The 23,394-nt window shown below is 33.9% G+C and overlaps 1 protein-coding gene across 13 annotated transcripts in view; it reads right to left on the minus strand.

Annotated features, from left to right (window-relative positions):
• Positions 1-21,660, minus strand: part of LOC139486839 (protein furry-like) — a 380,646-nt gene extending 358,986 nt beyond the window's left edge. For 11 of the 13 annotated variants that reach the window (XR_011655645.1, XR_011655644.1, XR_011655643.1 and 8 more), the window contains exons 1-3: positions 21,368-21,438; positions 19,281-19,351; positions 18,207-18,403 (exon numbers count right to left, since the gene is read on the minus strand). Coding sequence is in view for 10 of the 13 variants with exons in the window: in XM_071271861.1 (XP_071127962.1) it covers positions 18,207-18,403; positions 19,281-19,302 (219 nt within the window). In the remaining 3 variants the exon portion in view is untranslated. Of the gene's footprint in view, positions 1-18,206; positions 18,404-19,280; positions 19,352-21,318; positions 21,345-21,367 lie in introns of those variants that run through there. The other 2 variants (XM_071271853.1, XM_071271854.1) reach the window with 2 other exon arrangements.
• Between the last annotated feature and the right edge of the window lie 1,734 nt (positions 21,661-23,394).

The following is a 23,394-nucleotide window of genomic DNA, read 5'->3' on the forward strand; positions in this document are numbered from 1 at the left end:
GAAAAATACAGGAAATACCAATACGTCATTTGAGTCCTTTGTTACATTGGTATCAAATACATGTGTTAGAACGTAAAATTGTAAACAATGTTAACCGGCTATGGTGTTTTGTGTTGCATACAACTGTAATACTGCCTTTTTACTGGATCAGGTCAGGGATTATGTTTGTTTACATTTCGAAAAAACCAACAAAGACGAAAGATTTGGACACGAAAGGTGAAGAAGCAAAATTAAATTTCATTCAATGGAGCATTTCAGATTATGACCCCAAACACTTTGATTTTGATCAATTTGTTATTGATGCAAGGATTGCCTCGTTCATGACATTCACACCAAATCAGAATAAGACTGAAAGCAAATGTTATGACTTTATTTAATTATGACAAGACGGCAGGAACAGACTTCTGCCCTTCCTGCAGGGAGCCAGCCCAAGTATGCATCTAGAACATAGCCATAGGAAAATGACTGAGATTAGAGGTATCTACATTACAAAGTCATATATTTCATTATAAGTATTCTTACATGCATTTTATAAAAGGGTTATTAAACTAAAATTGAGTAAAAAATGTAAATTTATCATATTGCACTTTCAATAAAATTGAAAATGGTATACGGCTGTATCATATATCATTCGATTCAAAAATATGTACTTTAAAATTAATCTGGTCGTCAAAACTAAATATGGTGCAGTTTTTCAGAAATCGAGATCAAAGATCAACCACCATTTTCCATACACAATGGCAATGGATATTAGATAACAACTAAAATACCTTATCGCATATTTTTTTTAGCAAAACAGCATGGAATCTTGTTTTTTTCATTAAATTTTTCATCCAAAAAAAACAAAAAATCATTCAGAAATAAACTGTATCGATAAAGTGAATCATTTTTTTAAAAAAAGGGGGTGATTTTTATCCTAAAAAGAAGTACTTTTTAGAAACAATCATTATTACAAGCATCCAAACCATAATAAATGAATGTAAAATAGGACAAAACATGCCTGCTTTAAGATAACTATCTTTTATTGCCCAAAATAAGTTAAACAATTAAGTTTTGTACACTTAGGGTAGAGTTGGTACACACCAAAATGACAATCAACTCTCTAAACACAGACTGGTATGTGGCTTTAAAAAACTTTTTCTATGTAATACCATATGCATTACAAGGAGCACAAGTCAGTGCAGAACATACAAACAATTGTAACCAGATGCTCCGCAGGGCGTAGCTTTATACGACCGCAGAGGTTGAACCCTGAACGGTTGGGGCAAGTATGGACACAACATTCAAGCTGGATTCAGCTCTAAATTTGGATTGTGATTAAATAGTTGACACAGCATAGGTTTCTGACACAGAATGAATGTGTTCTAATGAACTTAAAATTTTTGTTTTCTCTTAGAGCAATTCACTATGCTGTTGAATATTAATCCTCTCAAAAAAATGTTTGAAGAAATTTTCTTTTTTATTTATGAAATTTCAAATGAGAAAAATTGAACCCAATTTTTTTAATCACATCCCCCTTTCCCTTATTCCAAAACTAATCTCAATTAAAATTTCTAATGGAGTTTGCAATAATAACTACTCATTGAAATACATCATAAAATATTAAGATGTAACCAGATGCTCCGCAGGGCATAGCTTTATACGACCACAGAGGTTGAACCCTGAACGATTGGGGCAAGTATGGACACAACATTCAAGCTGGATTCAGCTCTAAATTTGGATTGTGATTAAATAGTTGACACAGCATAGGTTTCTGACACAGAATGAATGTGTTCTAATGAACTTAAAATTTTTGTTTTCTCTTAGAGCAATTCACTATGCTGTTGAATAATTATCCTCTCAAAAAATTTGTGAAGAAATTTTCTTTTTTACTTATGAAATTTCAAATGAGACCAGGTGCTCCGCAGGGCGCAGCTTTATACGACCGCAGAGGTCGAACCCTGAACAGTTGGGGCAAGTATGGACAAAACATTCAAGCGTGATACAGCTCTGAATTTGGATTGTGATCAAATTTTTGACATTACATGGTTTTTTTTACACAAAACAAATGTCAAGATTTTACAAATCAATTAAAGATTTCTTCTTCAAACTTTTTAAATCTAAAATTAAATAGTTGACACAGCATAGGTTTCTGACACAGAATGAATGTGGTCTAATGAACTTAAAATATTTTTTTTGCCTTTGAGCAATTCACTATGCTGTTGAATATTAATCCTCTCAAAAAAATGTTTGAAGAAATTTTCTTTTTATTTATGAAATCTGAAATGAGAAAAATTTAACCCCCCCCCTTTTTTTTTCACATCCCCGTTTCCCTTTTTCCAAAACTGATATCAATTCAAATTTCTAATGGAGTTTGCAACAATAACTACTCTTTTAAATACATCATAAAATATTAAAATGTAAAATAAAGTGCTTGTTATCACTGAATGGTAAAGATTGGTTGGTAGTAAAAGTGAATATACATTGTTTATTGTATAAAACAATAAAAAAAACTTCATCAGCAACATTTTATATTGGCAAATTTCCAATGAAGTTATTTACATAAAGTTATTGGCAAATAAAAATAGAAAATGACATCATAGTCATGTCTGGCAAATGTCCAATATACATTATCTAAAAACATTTTAGATAAGATAAGGAAAAAAAGCTTCATCAGCAACATTTTATATTGGCAAATTTCCAATGAAGTTATTTACATAAAGTTATTGGCAAATAAAAATAGAAAATGACATCATAGTCATGTCTGGCAAATTTCCAACATATATTATCAACTTCTATTCTATACAAAGAAAGATAACTCCAATTGAAAATTAATTGCTATTGCACAATATTGTGCAATTAGATATTTCTTGCTATTGTGCAATACTGTGCAATTGAAAATTTCTTGCTATTGCACAATTCTTGATATGGAATCCTGATTTGGACCAACTTGAAAACTGGGCCCATAATCAAAAATCAAAGTACATATTTAGATAAAGCATATCAAATAAGCCCAAGAATTTAATTTTTGTTAAAATCAAACTTAGTTTAATTTTGGACCCTTTGGACCTTAATGTAGACCATTTGAAAACTGGACCAAAAATTAAGAATCTACATACACAGTTAGATTTGGCATATCAAAGAACCCATTTATTCAATTTTTGATGAACAAAGTTTAATTTTGGACCCCCATTTGGACCAACTTGAAAACTAGGCCAATAATTAAAAATCTAAGTACATTTCTAAATTCAGCATATCAAACAACCCCCAGGATTCAATTTTTGTTAAAATCAAACTAAGTTTAATTTTGGACCCTTTGGACCTTAATGTAGACCAATTTGAAAACGGGACCAAAAATTAAGAATCTGCATACACAGTTAGATTCGGCATACCAAAGAACCCCAATTATTCAATTTTTGATGAAATCAAACAAAGTTTAATTTGGACCCTTTGGGCCCTTTATTCCTAAACTGTTGGGACCTAAACTCCCAAAATCAATACCAACCTTCCTTTTATGGTCATAAACCTTGTGTTTAAATTTCATAGATTTCTATTTACTTAAACTAAAGTTATTGTGCGAAAACCAAGAATAATGCTTATTTGGGCCCTTTTTTTGCCCCTAATTCCTAAACTGTTGGAACCAAAACTCCCAAAATCAATCCCAACCTTTCTTTTGTGGTCATAAACCTTGTGTCAAAATTTCATAGATTTCTATTAACTTAAACTAAAGTTATAGTGCGAAAACCAAGAAAATGCTTATTTGGGCCCTTTTTGGCCCCTTATTCCTAAAATGTTGGGACCAAAACTCCAAAATCAATCCCAACCTTCCTTTTGTGGTCATAAACCTTATGTTAAAATTTCATAGATTTCTATTCACTTTTACTAAAGTTAGAGTGCGAAAACTAAAAGTATTCGGACGACGACGAAGACGACGCGGACGACGCCGACGTGATAGCAATATACGACGAAAAATTTTTCAAATTTTGCGGTCGTATAAAAAATTGAACCCAATTTTTTTAATCACATCCCCCTTTCCCTTATTCCAAAACTAATCTCAATTAAAATTTCTAATGGAGTTTGCAACAATAACTACTCATTTAAATACATCATAAAATATTAAGATGTAAAAAAACTGCTTGTTATCACTGAATGGTAAAGATTATTTTAATTTATCAGTTGGTAGTAAAAAGTGAATATACATTGTATATTGTATATAACAAAGATTTAAGTTGATTCTGGACAAAGAAAGATAACTCCAATTAAAAAAAAATCTTGCTATTGCACAATATTTTGCAATTAGATATTTCTTGCTTACTATTCTGGACAAAGAAAGATAACTCTAATTAAAAAAAAAATTTGCTATTTCACAATATTGTGCAATTAGATATTTCTTGCCATTGCGCAATACTGTGCAATTGAAAAGACTTGCTATTGCACAATACTTAATATAATAATTTAAGATCCTGATTTGGACCAACTTGAAAACTGGGCCCATAATAAAAAATCTAAGTACATTTTAATGATTTTTGGATTCAGCATATCAAAGAACCCCAAGATTTCAATTTTTGTTAAAATCAGACTAAGTTTAATTTTGGACCCTTTGGACTTTAATGTAGACCAATTTGAAAACAGGACCAAAAATGAAGAATCTACATACACAGTTAGATTTGGTATATCAAAGAACCCCATTTATTCAATTTTTGATGAAATCAAACAAAGTTTAATTTTGGACCCCGATTTGGACCAACTTGAAAACTGGGCCAATAATCAAGAATCTAAGTACATTTTTAGATTCAGCATATCAAAGAACCTAACTGATTCATTTTTTGTCAAAATCAAACTAAGTTTAATTTTGGACCCTTTGGACCTTAATGTAGACCAATTTGAAAACGGGACCAAAAGTTAAGAATCTACATACACAGTCATGACAGTTAGATTCGGCATATCAAAGAACCCCAATTATTCAATTTTGATGAAATCAAACAAAGTTTAATTTTGGACCCTTTGGGCCCCTTAAACTGTTGAAACCAAAACTCCCAAAATCAATACCAACCTTTCTTTTGTGGTCATAAACCTTGTGTCAAAATTTCATAGATTTCTACTTACTTAAACTAAAGTTATTGTGCGAAAACCAAGAAAATGCTTATTTGGGCCCTTTTTGGCCCCTAATTCCTAAAATGTTGGGACCAAAACTCCCAAAATCAATACCAACCTTCCTTTTGTGGTCATAAACCTTGTGTTAAAATTTCATAGATTTCCATTCACTTTTACTAAAGTAAGAGTGAGAAAACTAAAAGTATTCGGACGACGACGACGACACAGACGACGCAGACAACGACGCCAACGTGATAGCAATATACGACGAAAAAATTTTCAAATTTTGCGGTCGTATAAAAAGTATTTTTAATTACTAGAACAGCATCTAAATGTGTGAAAATGTTAGATTTTTAATCAAGGTCTTAGTGATACAATATCAGAAATGCACATTTAATTTGCAAATGGCACCAAAAGCCTTACTGACAAATAAAATTTAGTTCTCAAACCTCTTGTGTGAGGGCATGCGTATGAACATTCTTGCATGATTCTGATCCTTGGCAGGAACATAAGTCGGTACATACAAGGTTTTGGTCGAAACAAACACACAACTTTTTACATTGTGATTTTCTCTTTCAGGAACACACAAGATGATGAAGAAAATCTGCTGACATGTTTCCTTCAAAGTAGACAGGATGCAATGAATGTTTGAATGATTTCCATCTGTATTCCAATGGTGAAGGCAGGGGTGGTTTTGCAAGACAGGAAGCATGCCAAATTTTGGTCTGAAATGAGGCTCGAAGGATATGATGTTGAAGCCGCTACAGAGGGTGGCAATCTGACCAGACTTGAATCCTTGCTTGTAGCAAGCTTAACCTGCAGTTTGTTAATGTCTTGATGGCAGGATGCATATTTCTTCTTTTGGTTGTAAAGTCTTGCAACAAACCGTCTAGAGCATGATATGGCAGTCTCTGTGTCGGAATCTCCTAAATTGTACAAATCACTGAAATCTAGTACTGCATCTTTCAATACTTTATACATTGACTATTTACCAATTCCAAATAAGGAAGATGTGGTGTCACACCCAGAGAGAGCATGTACGGCAGGAAGAACTCTACAAATGATTTCAGGGAGAGAAGAACACAGTTGGTGAACTGGCAAAAACCTTTGATTATCTTTTATAGTACCAATATTTCCCATTTGGATCTAAAATTCACTCGTGTTGGTCATCTGCTTGAAAAAATGAATACAGAGAACAATGACGTCTGTATCAGATGATTTATAATAATCCTGCCTTTCTTACCCATCTCTTTTAATCTTTTGTCTGCATGTAAAGCCTGAAGGATCATGCGGGTGTCCGCCACTTCCTGAGTACTGAACAATTCAGGACATTCAATGACTTCCTGGTTAGAAAAACCTTTAGCAATTTCAGGATCTTCAAATGAACCTGCCATATAATAAGTATGTCCAGGGAGAACTAACAGAGGATTGCTTTAAATGAACTTGACCAGGAAGTCACCAAAAAATCTAATCAGAGCCTGCTTGTTTTCTGTAACAGAAAGATATTTTTTCCAGTCAGGGACGTTTCTTCCTTCAATTACTTGATTCACCTTTGCATGAGCATTGGCTTTGGTACGCTGCTCTCTTTTGGCCGACTTAATGGAGTGTTTAACATCATGTCGATTAAAAACATTGGCTACTGTATGTGCTGTTGTAAAACAACTTGCTAAATAATTGCAATAGGCAAGAACAAGATCTCCAAAGGTTTTGTGTTTCTTTGCATCCATGCACTGAACTATTGCCATACCGTCTCTAATGTAAGTTGTCAATGAAAGGATCAAAATCTGGCAAAGAAAGAACTGGCGAGACTCCATTTTCAAAGTGTTTTACTAGATCTGATTTACAAGATTTTGTCATTGTTCCATCTTCATGGAACAAGAAAAAACCGGGATAGGCCCAAGTGGAAGTGAGAGAATACTGTCAATAGTAACATCATCTCTGCTGTTAGCCAAAACCAGAGCATGCCTGAAAACAATTTCTGGATTGATACGGCTGATTATAATTTCGCCAGATTTACACTTAAGGGTTGTCTTAGCGTTTATATGTTCAAATGTTTTCAATTTGGACTTGGTAATACGGCTATAGAAGCTTCTGGATTGGTCTAAAGAAAGCGTACTCTAAAAAAAAATTTGGCACATATTTTCGCCTTCATCTACTGCAGAAAGCAAAGAATCCTGAACTTCTGTAGTAGCATACATGCCTGTAGAGATATTAGTGAGACAAGGAGGGTGGGCATCTATATTAAAGAGATCAGTCATGGTTTGGTTTAAATGGGTAACTTTTGCTTGTACTTGTTCTTCGTCTTGCTTCAAAGCTGTGTGTTTAGTTGTTCAATTCATCTAAAAATGTCAGGGCAGATAGATCTTGACCTGATAAACAATTTTACCCAATGTCAGATTTGCTCTAAAAGCTTTGGTTTCAGATTTATAAGCCAAAATCTACATTTTAACCCTATGTTCTATTTTTAGCCATGGCAGCCATCTTGATTGGTTGGCTGGGTCACTGCACACATTTTTTAAACTAAATACCCCAATGATGATTGTGGCCAAGTTTGGTTAAATTTGAGCCAGTAGTTTCATAGAAGATTTTTGTAAAAGTTAACAATGACGACGACGGACGCCAAGTGATGAGAAAAGCTCACTTGGCCCTTTGGGCCAGGTGAGCATAAAATAGGGCAGCATTTTGGATGAAGACATCAAATGTGCCGACCAATTACCTTCTCTTTCTGCTTGTACATTTGACAACATAATTTAGGTAATGAGGAACATGTCCCAATATTTGAAAGTAGGTGATGTGGGTCGAGTACACAGTTATTTCGTAGTGCATTTCTTTCTCAATAATATTTTTACATTGTGTTGTACTACTTTTGGGACAAATTATATCAAAATCATAGAAAACTTCATCAACTCTAACTCAAAATATGGACAATTTTATGTTAAGGGGGTCTTGAAATCTTTTGACAGCTTCCGAAGTGCTAATGTTTGACCTTTTTCAGCTGGACCTAATCACTACTTTTCATTAATATTTATGACCCAAATGTTTTTACAGTGTCATTTCAACCCCCTTCTTGCTATATGAGGCATAAAACATGGAGAAATAAATTTGGAAGCGGTATAAAAAAATTGGCAAGGAACACACTGTCTACACTAAGGACTATATTTGTGGACAACGAAAATCAAAGGACGATAACTGTGTACTCGGACCTAATAGGATAGAAAAAGTTGACCAATCTTAATAAAACTTGGTATGATCAAAGCTTAATATATTATAAGACTGCTTACAAAGTTTCATAGCAATAGGATATATATTATAGACAATATGATTAATTCTATATTCAAGTTTGCGTGTTAAATTTAGACGTACAAATTGAGAAAATTCAACTATCAACATTTGGGGCTTTTAAAATTAAAATATTGCAAAAAAATACTTTTAAAATGCCTTAATATATAATATATCATGTATTAAAAGCAATAGAGTACTCATTTGATATATCAGACTTAGCATATTTATTCAAAAGTTAAATTTATATAAGCCTGTGCCTAAAAATAGAGGTTTTCCAATGAAGGGGGGCCTTCCATGAAGCTGTAATATTTTCCAGCAATTTTAAATTGATGAAGCTTTTTGATTATAAATAATCCTTACATATGTATTTAATGTACTTTAAATGGAAAGAAAACATACAAATAACATATCATATTAGTTTAAAAGGGTCTTAGGCCAAGTAAGACTGAAAATAATTTAAGGTCAATTTAGGTCGTAGCACACATTTACATTTAGAAATGCATATTGAAGCTATAGGAAATAAATATTTGTGTCTTTTCTATCATTTCTATACTCAAGTGACATGATACAATATATCTGAGCACAAAAAGACTCTTACATTTAACTTTTTTTGCAGACAGTATGGTCTGCTACAACATTTTACAAAGAGTTTTCACTTTTTAGTGAAAAACTTGAATGTAATTTTAGTCTCAACAGGCTTATATTTGAACCACATGCTATCCTAAAGAAGTAAAGAAAGATATTATGTGAAATGAAACAGGTACAAAAGACATTGTTAAGTGCTTTTTATACAAATTTAGTGAGGTCTTTATTATGGACTTCAACTTTTATGTGCCATGCTCCTCACATTAAACTTGATCCAAACAGGGCGTTAGACGAGGGTCATTTATACAACACATTTTGCACATATTGTCCGAGATAATCTTCTTTTATGTAGATTCAGAGTTCACAAATGAGTAATACAACTGGATTAAAGCATAGAAACACAAAAATTGACACATGAAAACCTGTCAGATAGAAAGTCAGAATGCCACTTATGCATCAAAATTGAAAAGCTATGAAATGCTTATTTTGACCATATAATGCCAAAAATGGTCTTTTTTGCAGAAATTCTATCAAATAAAATTTTAAATCCTTTAGTTTTATGCTATTTGACAAATTGACACCATCAAATCATTCAGGGAAGATGCCAAAGTACAGATTCTATATTTCCTGATTTCACCTCCTAGGTCCGAGTACACAGTTATTTCGTAGTGCATTTCTTTTAGTCAATAAATGAAAATTAAAAAAATTGCACCTGCGCTTTCTCAATAATATTTTTAGTGTGTTGTACTACTTTTGGGACAAATTATATCAAAATTAAAGAAAACTTCATCAGCTCTAACTCAAAATATGGACAATTTTATGTTAAGGGGGTCTTGAAATCTTTTGACAGCTTCCGGAGTGCTAATTTTTTACCTTTTTCAGCTGGACCTAATCACTACTTTACATCAATATTTATGACCCAAATGTTTTTACAGTGTCATTTTAACCCCCTTCTTGCTATATGAGGCATAAAACATGGAGAAATAAATTTGGAAGGGGTATAAAAAATTTGGCAAGTAACACACTGTCCACACTAAGGACTATATTTGTGGACAACGAAAATCAAAGGACGATTACTGTGTACTCGGACCATCGTGTCCCAATTCTTTTAACATACCAATAAGAGGCTATTAACAACTTTTCCAGTTTAGTTTTAATGTCTGAGGCTTTGTCCGTTTGATCACATATACTTGTATGGAACTTTATAAAACAACACATTCCAGAATGCAGATGGTACATGTATATCTGATCGAAGTAATCAATGGTCCTACACCAGTGGATAAATGCTGGAATAAAAAGAACTTGAAGGGCTTCAAACACAAGTGTGAACCCTCTGACAGCCCTGTTAAACTCTTTAGCATTAAACATAAGTTCAGCTGTGTTTCCAGCATACACACCAGAATCTACCAACAAATCCTGAAGACCGCCATTGGCCCAAAGTTTCCCGATAAAGGCTAGGAAACAAGACAAACTGTGGAATCTACCCAGCCCGAGAATATGGCGATTAAAAATGTCAAGCTTCGACCATTCTACTTGTTGTGCAATTGTGTAGAGTTGCTGGTCAAATGTTTGAATCGCGTAATCCTGTCCAGCATCATGAGAAATGTCAAGACATTTCTTCATGGCGGTATACACTGTGGCCATATCATTTGGTTTTGAATCTATAATTGGAGGACTTGCTACAACTGTAACATTGGCGCCCTTTTTAGACAAAAGACAATTGTACCCTGTCCAAAAAGGAATGTGTTCATTTGCTTTTATTTCCATTGGGAACTCTATAACATCTCTTGACAAAAGTCTGGAGAAAACCCATATCTGATCAACATCATTACTCTTATTATAATCCCATAAGTGAACTTTATCAAAAGCATCCAATCGTCGTTGTGGTTCTGAACTACATTATGGTTTAAGGTAAGGAATGGCATCTGTCAATGATGCTGTTGTATCATCTATAGCCAAAGATCTTTCAATTCCTAGGGGGTCATCCATAATTGTCAACCATTTTCCAAAGTGTACAAAACGTACACTTTTTCAGACCCCCCACCCTCCCTCAAAAAGTGTACATCAACCATTTTCAGATTTCAAGAGAAGAATCAGTCATTCTTAATAAAAAGAAGATCCTGTCTATTATATTTTAGTTTAATATAGAAATTTGCATTGAAAAAAAACTAAAACATATCTGGCTGTTTTATTTGATGACATCTATCTGTGATGCTTGTGTTTTGTCAGAGTACAAAGATTAGTGTTTCCCGTATCACACAGTGGGAACTTGATGATGGTAACTCTAATAAAAAAAGGCACCTAGAGCATGCAAAAGATTAACAAAAGGGCACATAAATTATGCTTAGAATCAAAGAAAGGGAAATACATGGTTATATTGCATTTGTAAAGTATGGACTGACAGTTGTTGATGGAATCAAAGTTCAAGACAGCAATCAATAACAGTGTAATGTTTTGAAAACATTTTGAGTTTTTAAATTTCCCGCCTGTATTTCTATTTAAAAGGTCCCTGTAAATATACCATTCATGGCACTATTATCGTTAATGTATATATACTGTACATATATTGGATATTTTTTAAGTTAAGGTTAAACTTCACATGGAGGTGCTCCTAATTAAAAGAAGCTTATACTAAGAAAAATAAGTTTACTTCCGGTTTACTGGTTTACTATTTTGGAATGCATTACAAGGAAATTAATCGAAGGACCAGTTTAAAATCTTTTCACAAAATGGCGTCTTGTCAAAATCAAAACATTGAAAGAATTTAGTGTTTCCATCAATTTTGTTTATTAAACAGAGTAAACGATATCGATCAATAATAAAGCAGGTGAAATTGACAATCGGGGGTACTGAGAAATGCTTGCAAACTTTTTGTTTAAATAATTTTACGAGTTCACATTTTTGAAAGATTTAGTTTTCATATGATATGATCTTTTAATCGTTCAATCCCGATTGAGTAGAATTATGATATCGAAATCAATATCATCAAGTGAAAATAATAAAGATAAAATAAGAGAAACACACCAAGCCTATTCTCGATTTTATAAATCGACTTTCTCACGGAAACGATATAAATTCCGGAAATTAAAAAAAAAGCGTACGGTAAAAATGTTGATTTTTTAACCCCCTCCCCCCAAGTGTACGTTTTGTACACTTTGGAAAATGGTTGAGAATTATGGATGACCCCTAGCTTGATTCCTTCTGAAGCATAGTCATGAACGCCAGCTGAATTAGTTTGAAAAACAGCCCTTGCAAGAGAATGGAAGGCGTTTTTTCATCTATTGTCTCGGTGTTTATGTCAATATTATCAGAACCCTCTTGAATCAATCGACCTCCTTCTGAAATGGGACGAATACAGCCTGGGATGTATCGATCGGCACTGATACGACTAATCTCATGGTTTCAACACTGGTAAGATATCTCTGCAATTCAGTATAGGTAACACAAAACCCATGCGCATTCAGAATTTTAATAAGGCGCTTTCACCCAAACTCGTGGTAAACTTGAATTGCAAGACCAAGATGAAAAGGTGTAATAATACTGCGACTAGTTGCAACAATACATTCAGTTAAGCCAAACTTTTCCTCACATTTTCTGTTTTGATATTAGAAGGAACAAAGTAAGTGCTAACGCCTTTTCGTCCGTAATTCAACTAAGTAGTTTGACCAAAGAATTGGGCATCGAATGATACCTCCATTGATGTCGGGTCGTGTTCTTTAAAAAATCTTACTTTGTCAATGTCTCCCCGAATTATACTTGCTACTGAATAAAGGAGTTGTACATCCGTTTGTTTGCTATACATACGTCTCGTTTGTTTTTCATTTTACCATTTTAACTCAGCTTTCAAATTACTGGCTGCCTTGATTGCATCCCCTAGCGTTATATTGCTACTCATTATTACGTTTGACTTACCCTGACCTTGTTGTGATTGAATGACAACAGAATCACCGTAATAGTTTTCCAAATATCCCTGTAGTTTCCTTGTTGTAAAGCTTGTATGCATATTTTCTGGTAGGTATGAAATAAACTTCTCAATTAAAGAGGATAATAGAAATGCCTTTTTATTTATTAATAAATCATCATTTATGCTAGAGATTAATTTGGAAAAAGCAGTTGCATTTATGGATTCCAATTCTGAAGTTATCAACGACCTCAATATCTTTTTTTAAATACGTTAGATATATTATTATGCACTGGTTATGGTAAAAAGCTTGTTCTTTAAAATTGTCTTGACTTATTTTATGTAGCAAATTTGTATCACCATTATGGTTTGCAGCGTTTGTTATACGACTAACCCTTTCATCTGATTCAATTTTCAAAAGTTTTTTGTCTTGCTTGGAGCTTTTCTTATTACAAAATATACAAGCATTCCAATTGGTAGGAGAAGACATAGATTGAGTTAAGATACTCGTGGCTGGACTGTCCTGTATTGAACAGTCTGCTCTAGTTAAGATACTCGTGGCTGGACTGTCCTGTATTGAACAGTCTGCTCTAGTTAAGATACTCGTGGCTGGACTGTCCTGTATTGAACAGTCTGCTCTAGTTAAGATACTCGTGGCTGGACTGTCCTGTATTGAACAGTCTGCTCTAGTTAAGATACTCGTGGCTGGACTGTCCTGTATTGAACAGTCTGCTCTAGTTAAGATACTCGTGGCTGGACTGTCCTGTATTGAACAGTCTGCTCTAGTTAAGATACTCGTGGCTGGACTGTCCTGTATTGAACAGTCTGCTCTAGTTAAGATACTCGTGGCTGGACTGTCCTGTATTGAACAGTCTGCTCTAGTTAAGATACTCGTGGCTGGACTGTCCTGTATTGAACAGTCTGCTCTAGTTAAGATACTCGTGGCTGGACTGTCCTGTATTGAACAGTCTGCTCTAGTTAAGATACTCGTGGCTGGACTGTCCTGTATTGAACAGTCTGCTCTAGTTAAGATACTCGTGGCTGGACTGTCCTGTATTGAACAGTCTGCTCTAGTTAAGATACTCGTGGCTGGACTGTCCTGTATTGAACAGTCTGCTCTAGTTAAGATACTCGTGGCTGGACTGTCCTGTATTGAACAGTCTGCTCTAGTTAAGATACTCGTGGCTGGACTGTCCTGTATTGAACAGTCTGCTCTAGTTAAGATACTCGTGGCTGGACTGTCCTGTATTGAACAGTCTGCTCTAGTTAAGATACTCGTGGCTGGACTGTCCTGTATTGAACAGTCTGCTCTAGTTAAGATACTCGTGGCTGGACTGTCCTGTATTGAACAGTCTGCTCTAGTTAAGATACTCGTGGCTGGACTGTCCTGTATTGAACAGTCTGCTCTAGTTAAGATACTCGTGGCTGGACTGTCCTGTATTGAACAGTCTGCTCTAGTTAAGATACTCGTGGCTGGACTGTCCTGTATTGAACAGTCTGCTCTAGTTAAGATACTCGTGGCTGGACTGTCCTGTATTGAACAGTCTGCTCTAGTTAAGATACTCGTGGCTGGACTGTCCTGTATTGAACAGTCTGCTACTTCATCATCTTTTCTCTTAGTAAACACTGCAATGTTGTGTTCACTTGTATAAGATTTGTAGCAACGTTTGTAATAAACCATTTCCAAACTTTCATTTGGCATATCACTTAATGAATCATATTCACTCATCAATTTCAAGTAAATATCATCTTTACGCTGACCAGCTGCAGCAAAAAAACGTGTTTACTGTTATGAGTAAATAAAACAACTGTTTCATTACTGCTTTTCTGGTTAATTACACATTTATCTAAGATTAAACTTGGTTTCAGTCGCTTTGCAGTACTAGGGCCAAGTTTCAACAGACTTCCCTGTTGTGCCATCTTTTGGGGTTTGGCCATATCTTAATTTCTAAATATAACTTCCAACTAAATAATTTATTTTCCTCTTAAACAAGTAAAACCAATATAAAATCAATCCAAACAACCTCAAAATAAAACAAACAACAAACAAAAGTATCTAAGAAGCAAAAAACTTTGAACAAATACAAGTTATATCAAGTGATGATTGCTATATATTAATCGAACATATGGTGCGCTCGAAGTTCAAAATCAATAAGGTTAATAATATTAGATCAGCCGTACCTGACACGACTTTCCGGAAAATTAAGTACGATTGTATTTTGATACTGAATATTTTGAATGCTATTTTATTTTAAGTTTTTTTGTGAAATGAAAAAAATCAAAAATTATGTCACTGAATAAAGTATTTGCTGAATTTTCACGGGGTATAAATTGGTTCATAATTTAAAGATTAGTGCGTTCTTGCAAAGTATTGAAATCTGGTGAAGCGACAAAATGTCCAAAATTTTAGAGCTTTTTATCTTCATATTTTTTTTACAAAAGACTTATGATGTTAGTTTTATAGCTTAATGAATAACATATTATTATGTTATCATGCTATTTAAATCTTATACATAATACATTTATTTGGCAACAATTTAAAAAAATCAAAGCACCAAAGGGTGCTATAGGCAGTTAATCAAAAACCCAAAGGCAAACTTGGCCACGTTCAGATGAATAGTGTAAAGAATTAGTCAAAATATTTATCTCCGGCATTGTTCTCAGCTATTTCTAAAGTATCAAATAATGCTTGTACAGTAATGTTTATGTTATGCAATCCTACCACTTTCAAAAGTTATTTCCAATTTATATTTATAAAGATTCAATGTCTGAGATTATACACATACACTGTTCTATGTTAGGGGAGAGTTTTGTGCCAGTTAAGATGTTTAAGCCGCCACATTCTGTATGTACCTGTCCATAGTGAGGACCCACGAATGCAGTGATTGTTGCTGTATATCATATTTATTTTACATAATTGTTTTGTACATTTTTTTAAATTTTATTAATTTCTTGTGTATACTTCTGATTTTAGTATGATGTCCAAGTTATTGTAAATGCTCTTTTGTTCCGACGTTGGAAAGTTCCAGGCGGAAAGAACTAACTAGCCGAAAAGTTCTCCAGAACTTATTAACTACATTGTAGTTACTTTGTTCTTCCTCTGGTTTAAAAGTTCCACCTGAACAAGTGACTAGTTGGAATAGTTTACATTTTTGTTATCATGGTTATTGTGTTAAGGGGCCAGCAAAAGCAATCCTTTGGGTGTAGGAGTTTCTCCATGCATTAAAGATCCATTGGTAACCTTCGACTGTTGTCTGCTCTAAGATCTGGTTATTGTCTCTATGACACATTCCCCATTTTCACTCTCAATTTTTTTTACGTCTCAAATTATAACTGAATTAAAATATGTTGATTACGGTTTAACAGTCTTCCATTACTAATATCATAATAAAAAAACATTTTTTAAACTTTCAATAACTGTAATAGTAAGAATTAAGAAAAACTTGTTTGTAACTTCAACTGTTCTCGAGTCTCGTTAGTCGACTCGTTACCTTTTTTATCGTATCATGTGATTTCTTTTCATATTATTTTCATGGGGAAATCATTTACCAGCATAAAGTTGCTGAAGGAACCGCATAGAATTGATTCAATTACACTTAACGAGTGTTCAAATGCGAAAAATTATAAAAAGAAACATATAAAAAAGTTGTATTTTTCAGTACCGGAAATCGAAAAGTCCTTGTAAATCAAAAACAATTACGGTGTGATACGCGTCACAGATTCGGACTTAATATTTTACAAAATATGCGACTTTGAAGTTATATAATGCCGTCCTTTAGAAAACAGTTGTTAAAGTTTACATCACAATATTTATTGAACCACATCAAGCTTAATCAAAGCACGTGTAGCATTATGTTACATTGTACACAAAAGCGAAACAATCTTAAAATGACCTTGACATCGACCAATCAGAAAACTACAATAACAACAACTTAATTTGACAAGCATGAAGGTGATTTGCTAGAAATTGGAATAATATTAACAAGAAAACAAATGAGCATACATTAAAGATTACTGAATAAAGATGATTTAAATAATCTCAATCAGACAAAAAAACGAATAAAATGATTAATAATAAAGTACCTATGTATCATCAGAATTCTCCCAATCTAAAAGGTATGTAAATTTCGTCTTCTATGTAATTTGAAATTGCCGCCAACTTTTATCAGCTTATTAATAGACTACTGACGTATGTAATACGTATCAATGACAAACAATATTCCTACGACTTTTGCCATCTGGGAAATGTAAACGACTCATCTTTATAGATTTTCAGCGATCAAATATTTCATACAATTGTTCTTTGACATCTTAGCCCACAGCACAGGGGGTAATAAACTATAGAAGGATTTCTATCGAGCACTACTTCCTATGTGCAACTTCAAAACTTTTGGGAAAATCGACAACCATTTAACGTTTTTATGGTAATATTTTTTATATTCCAAAATAAAAAGTATAAAAAAAGTTCCCAATTAGTTATAAATAACATGATAGCCAGACAGATAATAAAAGTGGCACATATTTCAGCATTTATTGGGTAGAACATAAATCTAGGGTGCTCGCATAAAGCAGCTTAACTGCTTAAAAATGGCCGAAATTACATGCCTCGTAGAGTCCACATTTCATGTCATTTTTGATAACAAAATGGCAAATTAAAAAAAACTGCACCATACCACTTTTAGACGACCAGTCTAAAATTTAAGTAAAATTATTTCTCTAGATGTATACCAACTTCTAGCCGTATACCCTAAAGTGAAATTAAACTCTGTTAATAATCGCCTTTATACTATTCCATCACCGCACTACTGGGTGGTGCATAAAAAAATATGTGTTTTCTATCCTTAGTTTTTCATTATTCCAAAGTGAGTCTGATTTAAACTCTTCTTACGGGTTAAATAAAAAGTATAGGAATTTCATAAAAAAAACTTATTACAGTACCTAATGATTGTCTTAAAATTTAATTTATGTACATGTAATTACACTTTTATAATTTCTACTTTGGAAACCCTCAGATATAGGATTATTATTTGGACTTCTGTGTCATGGTGATTGCTCAGCATCACTTCAATATGTATAATGATACAGAATATTGTGTAATATCATATTATTAGCCTAATAAAATGGTCTTGTAATATAAGTATCTTCATGTTTTCTACAGTAATTAAATCTTTGTTCTATTATCAAATGTTTTCATAACAGTATTAACCTTATTATAAAGTTGTTTTTACCTAAATAATCCTCATAAAATTAGGGATGACAGTTAACTCGAGGTTCAAATAACTTAGTTAGTTTTTACATCTATCATGTCTATGTAACATATTACCATACTTTTAATTTAACATGTTAAATACATTATCACTCTTACCAATGGTTCTCCTAAGACCTGTTCTATCTTTTTCTCAGCAACTGTGCAGAATTCTAAAAATAATGTCTGCAGTATGTACTCTCCAGGCTTTTTGTTAAATTCTTCATTTCTGTTACCATGATTACTATTGTCATGCCTCCACGGAAACCTGATGACAGCAGCAGTGTCAATGTCTTTCTCCATACTTTCTACTATACCTATAAAATAAGTAAATGTATATATCAAATTTATGTAAGCAGCAGTGTATTTATTCATACGTAACTTTATAATGTATTCATATATATGATGTTCAGTAGTTGTCGTTTGTTGATGTGGTTCATAAGTGTTTCTCGTTTCTCTTTTTTTTTATAGATTAGACTGTTGTTTTTCTTTTTTGAATAGTTTTACACTAGTTATTTTTGGGGCCCTTTATAGGTTGCTGCTTGGTGTGAGCCAAGGCTTCATGTTGAAGAGGGGCCTCGGTGGCCGAGTGGTCTAAGTAGTTACTACTGTAATCACTAGCCAGTCAACACTGAGGTTGGGAGTTTGAAACCTGCTCATGATGGTGCACTCGTCTCCAATCTTAATTAACTAGGATTGTCAGTTTGCCAATCGAAGGTCAGTGGTTTTCTCAGGGCATTCCAGCTTCCTCCACCAATAAAAACTGGCCGCCACAATAGCCTAAATGTGGTGCTTAAAAGTGGCATTCAAATACCAAAAATCAATCAAATCCATGTTGAAGACTGTACTTTGATCTATAATAGTTTACTTTTATAAATTGTGACTTGGATAGAGAGTCGTCTCATTGGCACTCATACCACATCTTCTTATATATATAGCTAGCCTAAATAAGGACATACATAGGTGTATGCAACGTTAACATGTAAACTATTGGGAGATAGTAAATACATGTAGGAGGTCTCAGTAATATAAGCATTTTTGTATACCTTATATTGTGGATCATTTTTTTTTTATCTATATCAATTTAAAATTAAATTTGTACCCTGCACATAAGTTTTAAAAATATTAAATATTAGGTGGTTCATGCCCTACATGTACCTCCCATGCAAATTAAGTTTTCCATGGGTAAATTACCTTTCTCTTCTTTTGAAGCCATCTGTCTGTGGATCTAAAATACCTTCTTCTGTTTAGTATCTTTCATATTTCTATGCAAATATTCAATAAAATAATTTACATGTGTGCATATAATATCATTTTTTTAAATATTAATTTTCTTTTATAGAACTTTGGTTTAAGAGTTTTATATGTTCTGGCCATTATTGTGTTCATATACATGTTTTCAGACTGATGATAAGATTTACTTTCTAAATGAAATTGTGCGTGTCTAATAAAATTGAGAATGGAAATGGGGAATGTGCCAAAGAGACAACAACCCGACCATAGAAAAAAACAACAGCAGAAGGTCACCAACAGGTCTTCAATGTAGCGAGAAACCCCGGCATCCAGAGGCGTCCTTCAGCTGGCCCCTAAACAAATATATACTAGTTCAGTGATAATGAACGCCATACTAATTTCCAAATTGTACACAAGAAACTAAAATTAAAATAATAAAAGACTAACAAAGGCCAGAGGCTCCTGACTTTGGACAGGCGCAAAAATGTGGCGGGGTTAAACATGTTTGTGAGATCTCAACCCTCCCCCTATACCTCTAGCCAATGTAGAAAAGTAAACGCATAACAATATGCACATTAAAATTCAGTTCAAGAGAAGTCCGAGTCTGATGTCAGAAGATGTAACCAAAGAAAATAAACAAAATGACAATAATACATAAATAACAACAGACTACTAGCAGTTAACTGACATGCCAGCTCCAGACTTCAATTAAACTGACTGAAAGATTATGATTTCATCATATGAACATCAGGCACAATCCTTCCTGTTAGGGGTTTAGTATCATACCATCATAACATATATGAGTAGAACATAACCTGTGTCATGCCAACAACTGGTTTTTGAATAAATGTGTTTAGTTCCGATGCAAAGACCCTATAAGTGAATCAATATAAACGCCAAAATATGCAATCTTTAATGACCTGACAACAGTATCGTAACTATATCCCTTCTTAATAAGTCTATTCAAAGTTTTTGTTAGTTTTTGAGGTGAATACTGACACCTTTGTGCTTTATAAAGAATATTTCCATAAAAAATTGGATGTGAAATACCTGAACGTATAAGAAGTTTGCATGTTGAGCTATATTCAGTGGCGGATCCAGGGGGGGGTTCCGGGGGTGCGCACCCCCCCTTTATTTTTGCCGATCAATGCATTTGTATCGGGACATATGTTTTGCACCCCCCTTTGCCCTAGGTGCCCTGGGTTAGCACCCCCCCTTTCGAAAATTCCTGCATCCGCCCCTGATATTTACGAATGATGTCCTTATACCGATGATAAAATTTAGTAAATGTTTTGACTAGTTTGTGATATCGAAAACCCTGGTGTTATAATTTTTCAGAAATACATAAATTTCTCTCGTTAAAATCTAAAACATTGTTACATACATGAGCGAATCGTACAAGTTCAGATATATAAACACCGTAAGATGGTGACAAGGGAACGTCACCATCTAAAAATGGATAATTAACGATAGGAAATGAAAAATCATCTCTTTTATCATAAATTTTAGTATTCAGCTTTCCGTTAGTGATATAGTTATCAAGATCGAGGAAAGGTCAGTGGTAATTGTTAGTATTAGCTTTATTTAAAGTAAGTTCAACAGGATAAATTTCTTTAATATACATACTGAAGTCGTCATTATTGAGAGCCAAAATATCATCCAAATATCTAAAAGTATTATTAAATTTGTTTATCAGATGTTGTTTCGATGGGTCTTTGTCTTTGCTTATTTTTGTCATAAATTGTAACAGGAATGGAGATAACAATATTGTATTCTAAGCTCCGACGGCATCAACTGAGGATTTGATGGTCGCAAATACCCGTTTACTGTCTCCACTAACGCGTCGCCAGTAAACTTAATTTGAGACCATCAAATCCCCGTCGGAGCTTATATAAATACAATACAGTTATATCCTAAATATTGATAAATATTGATAAAGCAAAGCAAAGATTTCGTTACAGTGTAAGGTCAAAATCGATCACGCCCACTTGGTTAGTACCTATATCCGCTGTACTGATGATACATGTTGACTTATTGTTAAAACTTACTCTTAAGTCTTTGTCAAATACGAAACTAAATCTTTAACTTTAACACAGAACAAATCATCCTATTCCCTACCGTCAAAGTATCATTGCGATCCACAACAACGGTCGTCTTCTTCTTCAGTTTCAGAAAACTATGAACATACTGATGTGTACTTTCCTGCATTTTCCAGTGGCGGATTCAGAGGGGGGCGTAGAGCTACGCCCCTACGCCCCCCTTTGCTCGGACTTTTTTTTTTTTTTTGGTAAAATGATTAATCAGACTAGACTTCGTGAACTTTGCCATTTCCCGTGTACTTTTTATATTATTTGTATGCGACAATTCTTTAACTATAAAGATATTTTTCGCTGGAATCTACTGATTATCAATAGTTAGGCAGCTTACCACACAAATCATGCAAATGGTGATACAAGCATGAAACTTTGTAAGAACATGCCTTTAGGTGTATGTAATCATATTAGGGGGGTAGCCACGAAAAAAATTCATCCGATCATGGCGGCCATCTTGGATTTTTGAAATGACGTCTTCACAGGGAAAAGACATCATATTTATGGTCGGTTTTGCTGTATTGTATCCAAAATGTTTCAAAATGGAGTAAATCATTGTTAAAAAAGATAAAGTATCACTTTCGGTCAAATATCGGTCGATAACCCACTCCTGGTTTTAGGAATATCCCGAATATGACTGTTTCATAACCAGAATAATTTTAGTTGTTATATTCCACAAATCTTTGACTAATCTTCGATTACTACATTAGGTACGATAGGTTATTGGCCAATAGAGGGCGCAATTTTATTCTAGTAAACCTTTTTGAGAGTGTGTGTTCTCATTGTTATAAGACGTGGCTTGGTACTTGTCCATCCATAGTTCATATTTTTAGTTACAAAGTTTTATTTGCCATCCTGATCGGATATTGATTTGAAGGAATTCTATCCTTATTATGAACACAATTCTATAATGATAATGTTGTTAATACATAAAATAACATAATTAGAACAGTAATCTTGAAATTTATACAATTTCTAGAATTTTACCTGTGAGGTTTCTATATGTAGCGTATTTATTCATGTTACAGACACACACTCCTCGTGCACTTCTCTAATAGTTGATTAGTTTCACTCGGTTCTTGTTTGCTGTTGCATTTATTTATTGCTCAGATAATATTTGCGTTATTGTTCTATAAGTTCATTGTTGATTACTTTTGTTTATATAATAGTTACTAAGTTTTTGAAATGGCGAAAAGAATTCGCTTATCAGCTTCTTCAGCAAATAGTTGGGAAACTGATTGGACTAAATGTTGTTTGTGTCAGGAAGTCACAACAGACCTACTGAAATCGTCAGACGAAGGATATACAATGTTAGGCAAAAATATTCCTCTCTTTCATGAACTAAATGCCCTCCCTATCCCTCTTGATATTCGGCGATTAAACCACGGAGAGGGTATTGAAAGCACAATGAAAAAAGAAAATGCCAAGTACCATAATTTGTGTAGGATAAAGTTCAATAACACTAAACTTGAGAGAGCCCAGAAACGCAATATGTCACCGATACCATCTGGTAGTTCTAGTGATTGTACGTCTCCTAAACTTTTTAGGTGTACTCCACGTTCTAAAGATCAACAACAAAATCCAGTTGGAAATGTGCATAAATGTTTCATTTGTGATAAAGAGTCACCTTTATCTGTCTTAAGAGAGGCAATGACATTGAAACTAAACCAACGACTAGTGGATTGTGCAACCCATCTTGTCTCGCAGCTGTATATAATAGAGAGAGATCAAAGAAGAGACAAACAGAGATCGAAAGCAGTTGCACACAGGAGGAAACTGCATTAGCTGAGCTGGTGACATACATTTTTGAAACTCAAAGAAACTCTGAAGAGTCGGTTGTGTTTCGATTAGCAGACCTAGCAAACCTGTACGAGGAAAGATTGGCACACCTTGGTTCTTCTTCTGAACAGGTACATTCTACTCGACTCAAGGACAAGCTATTGCAAAAGATGCCAGAATTAGAAGCACACACAAAGGGCAGAGAT

Source organism: Mytilus edulis, chromosome 8, assembly GCF_963676685.1.
Source record: "Mytilus edulis chromosome 8, xbMytEdul2.2, whole genome shotgun sequence".
NCBI lineage: Eukaryota > Metazoa > Mollusca > Bivalvia > Mytilida > Mytilidae > Mytilus > Mytilus edulis.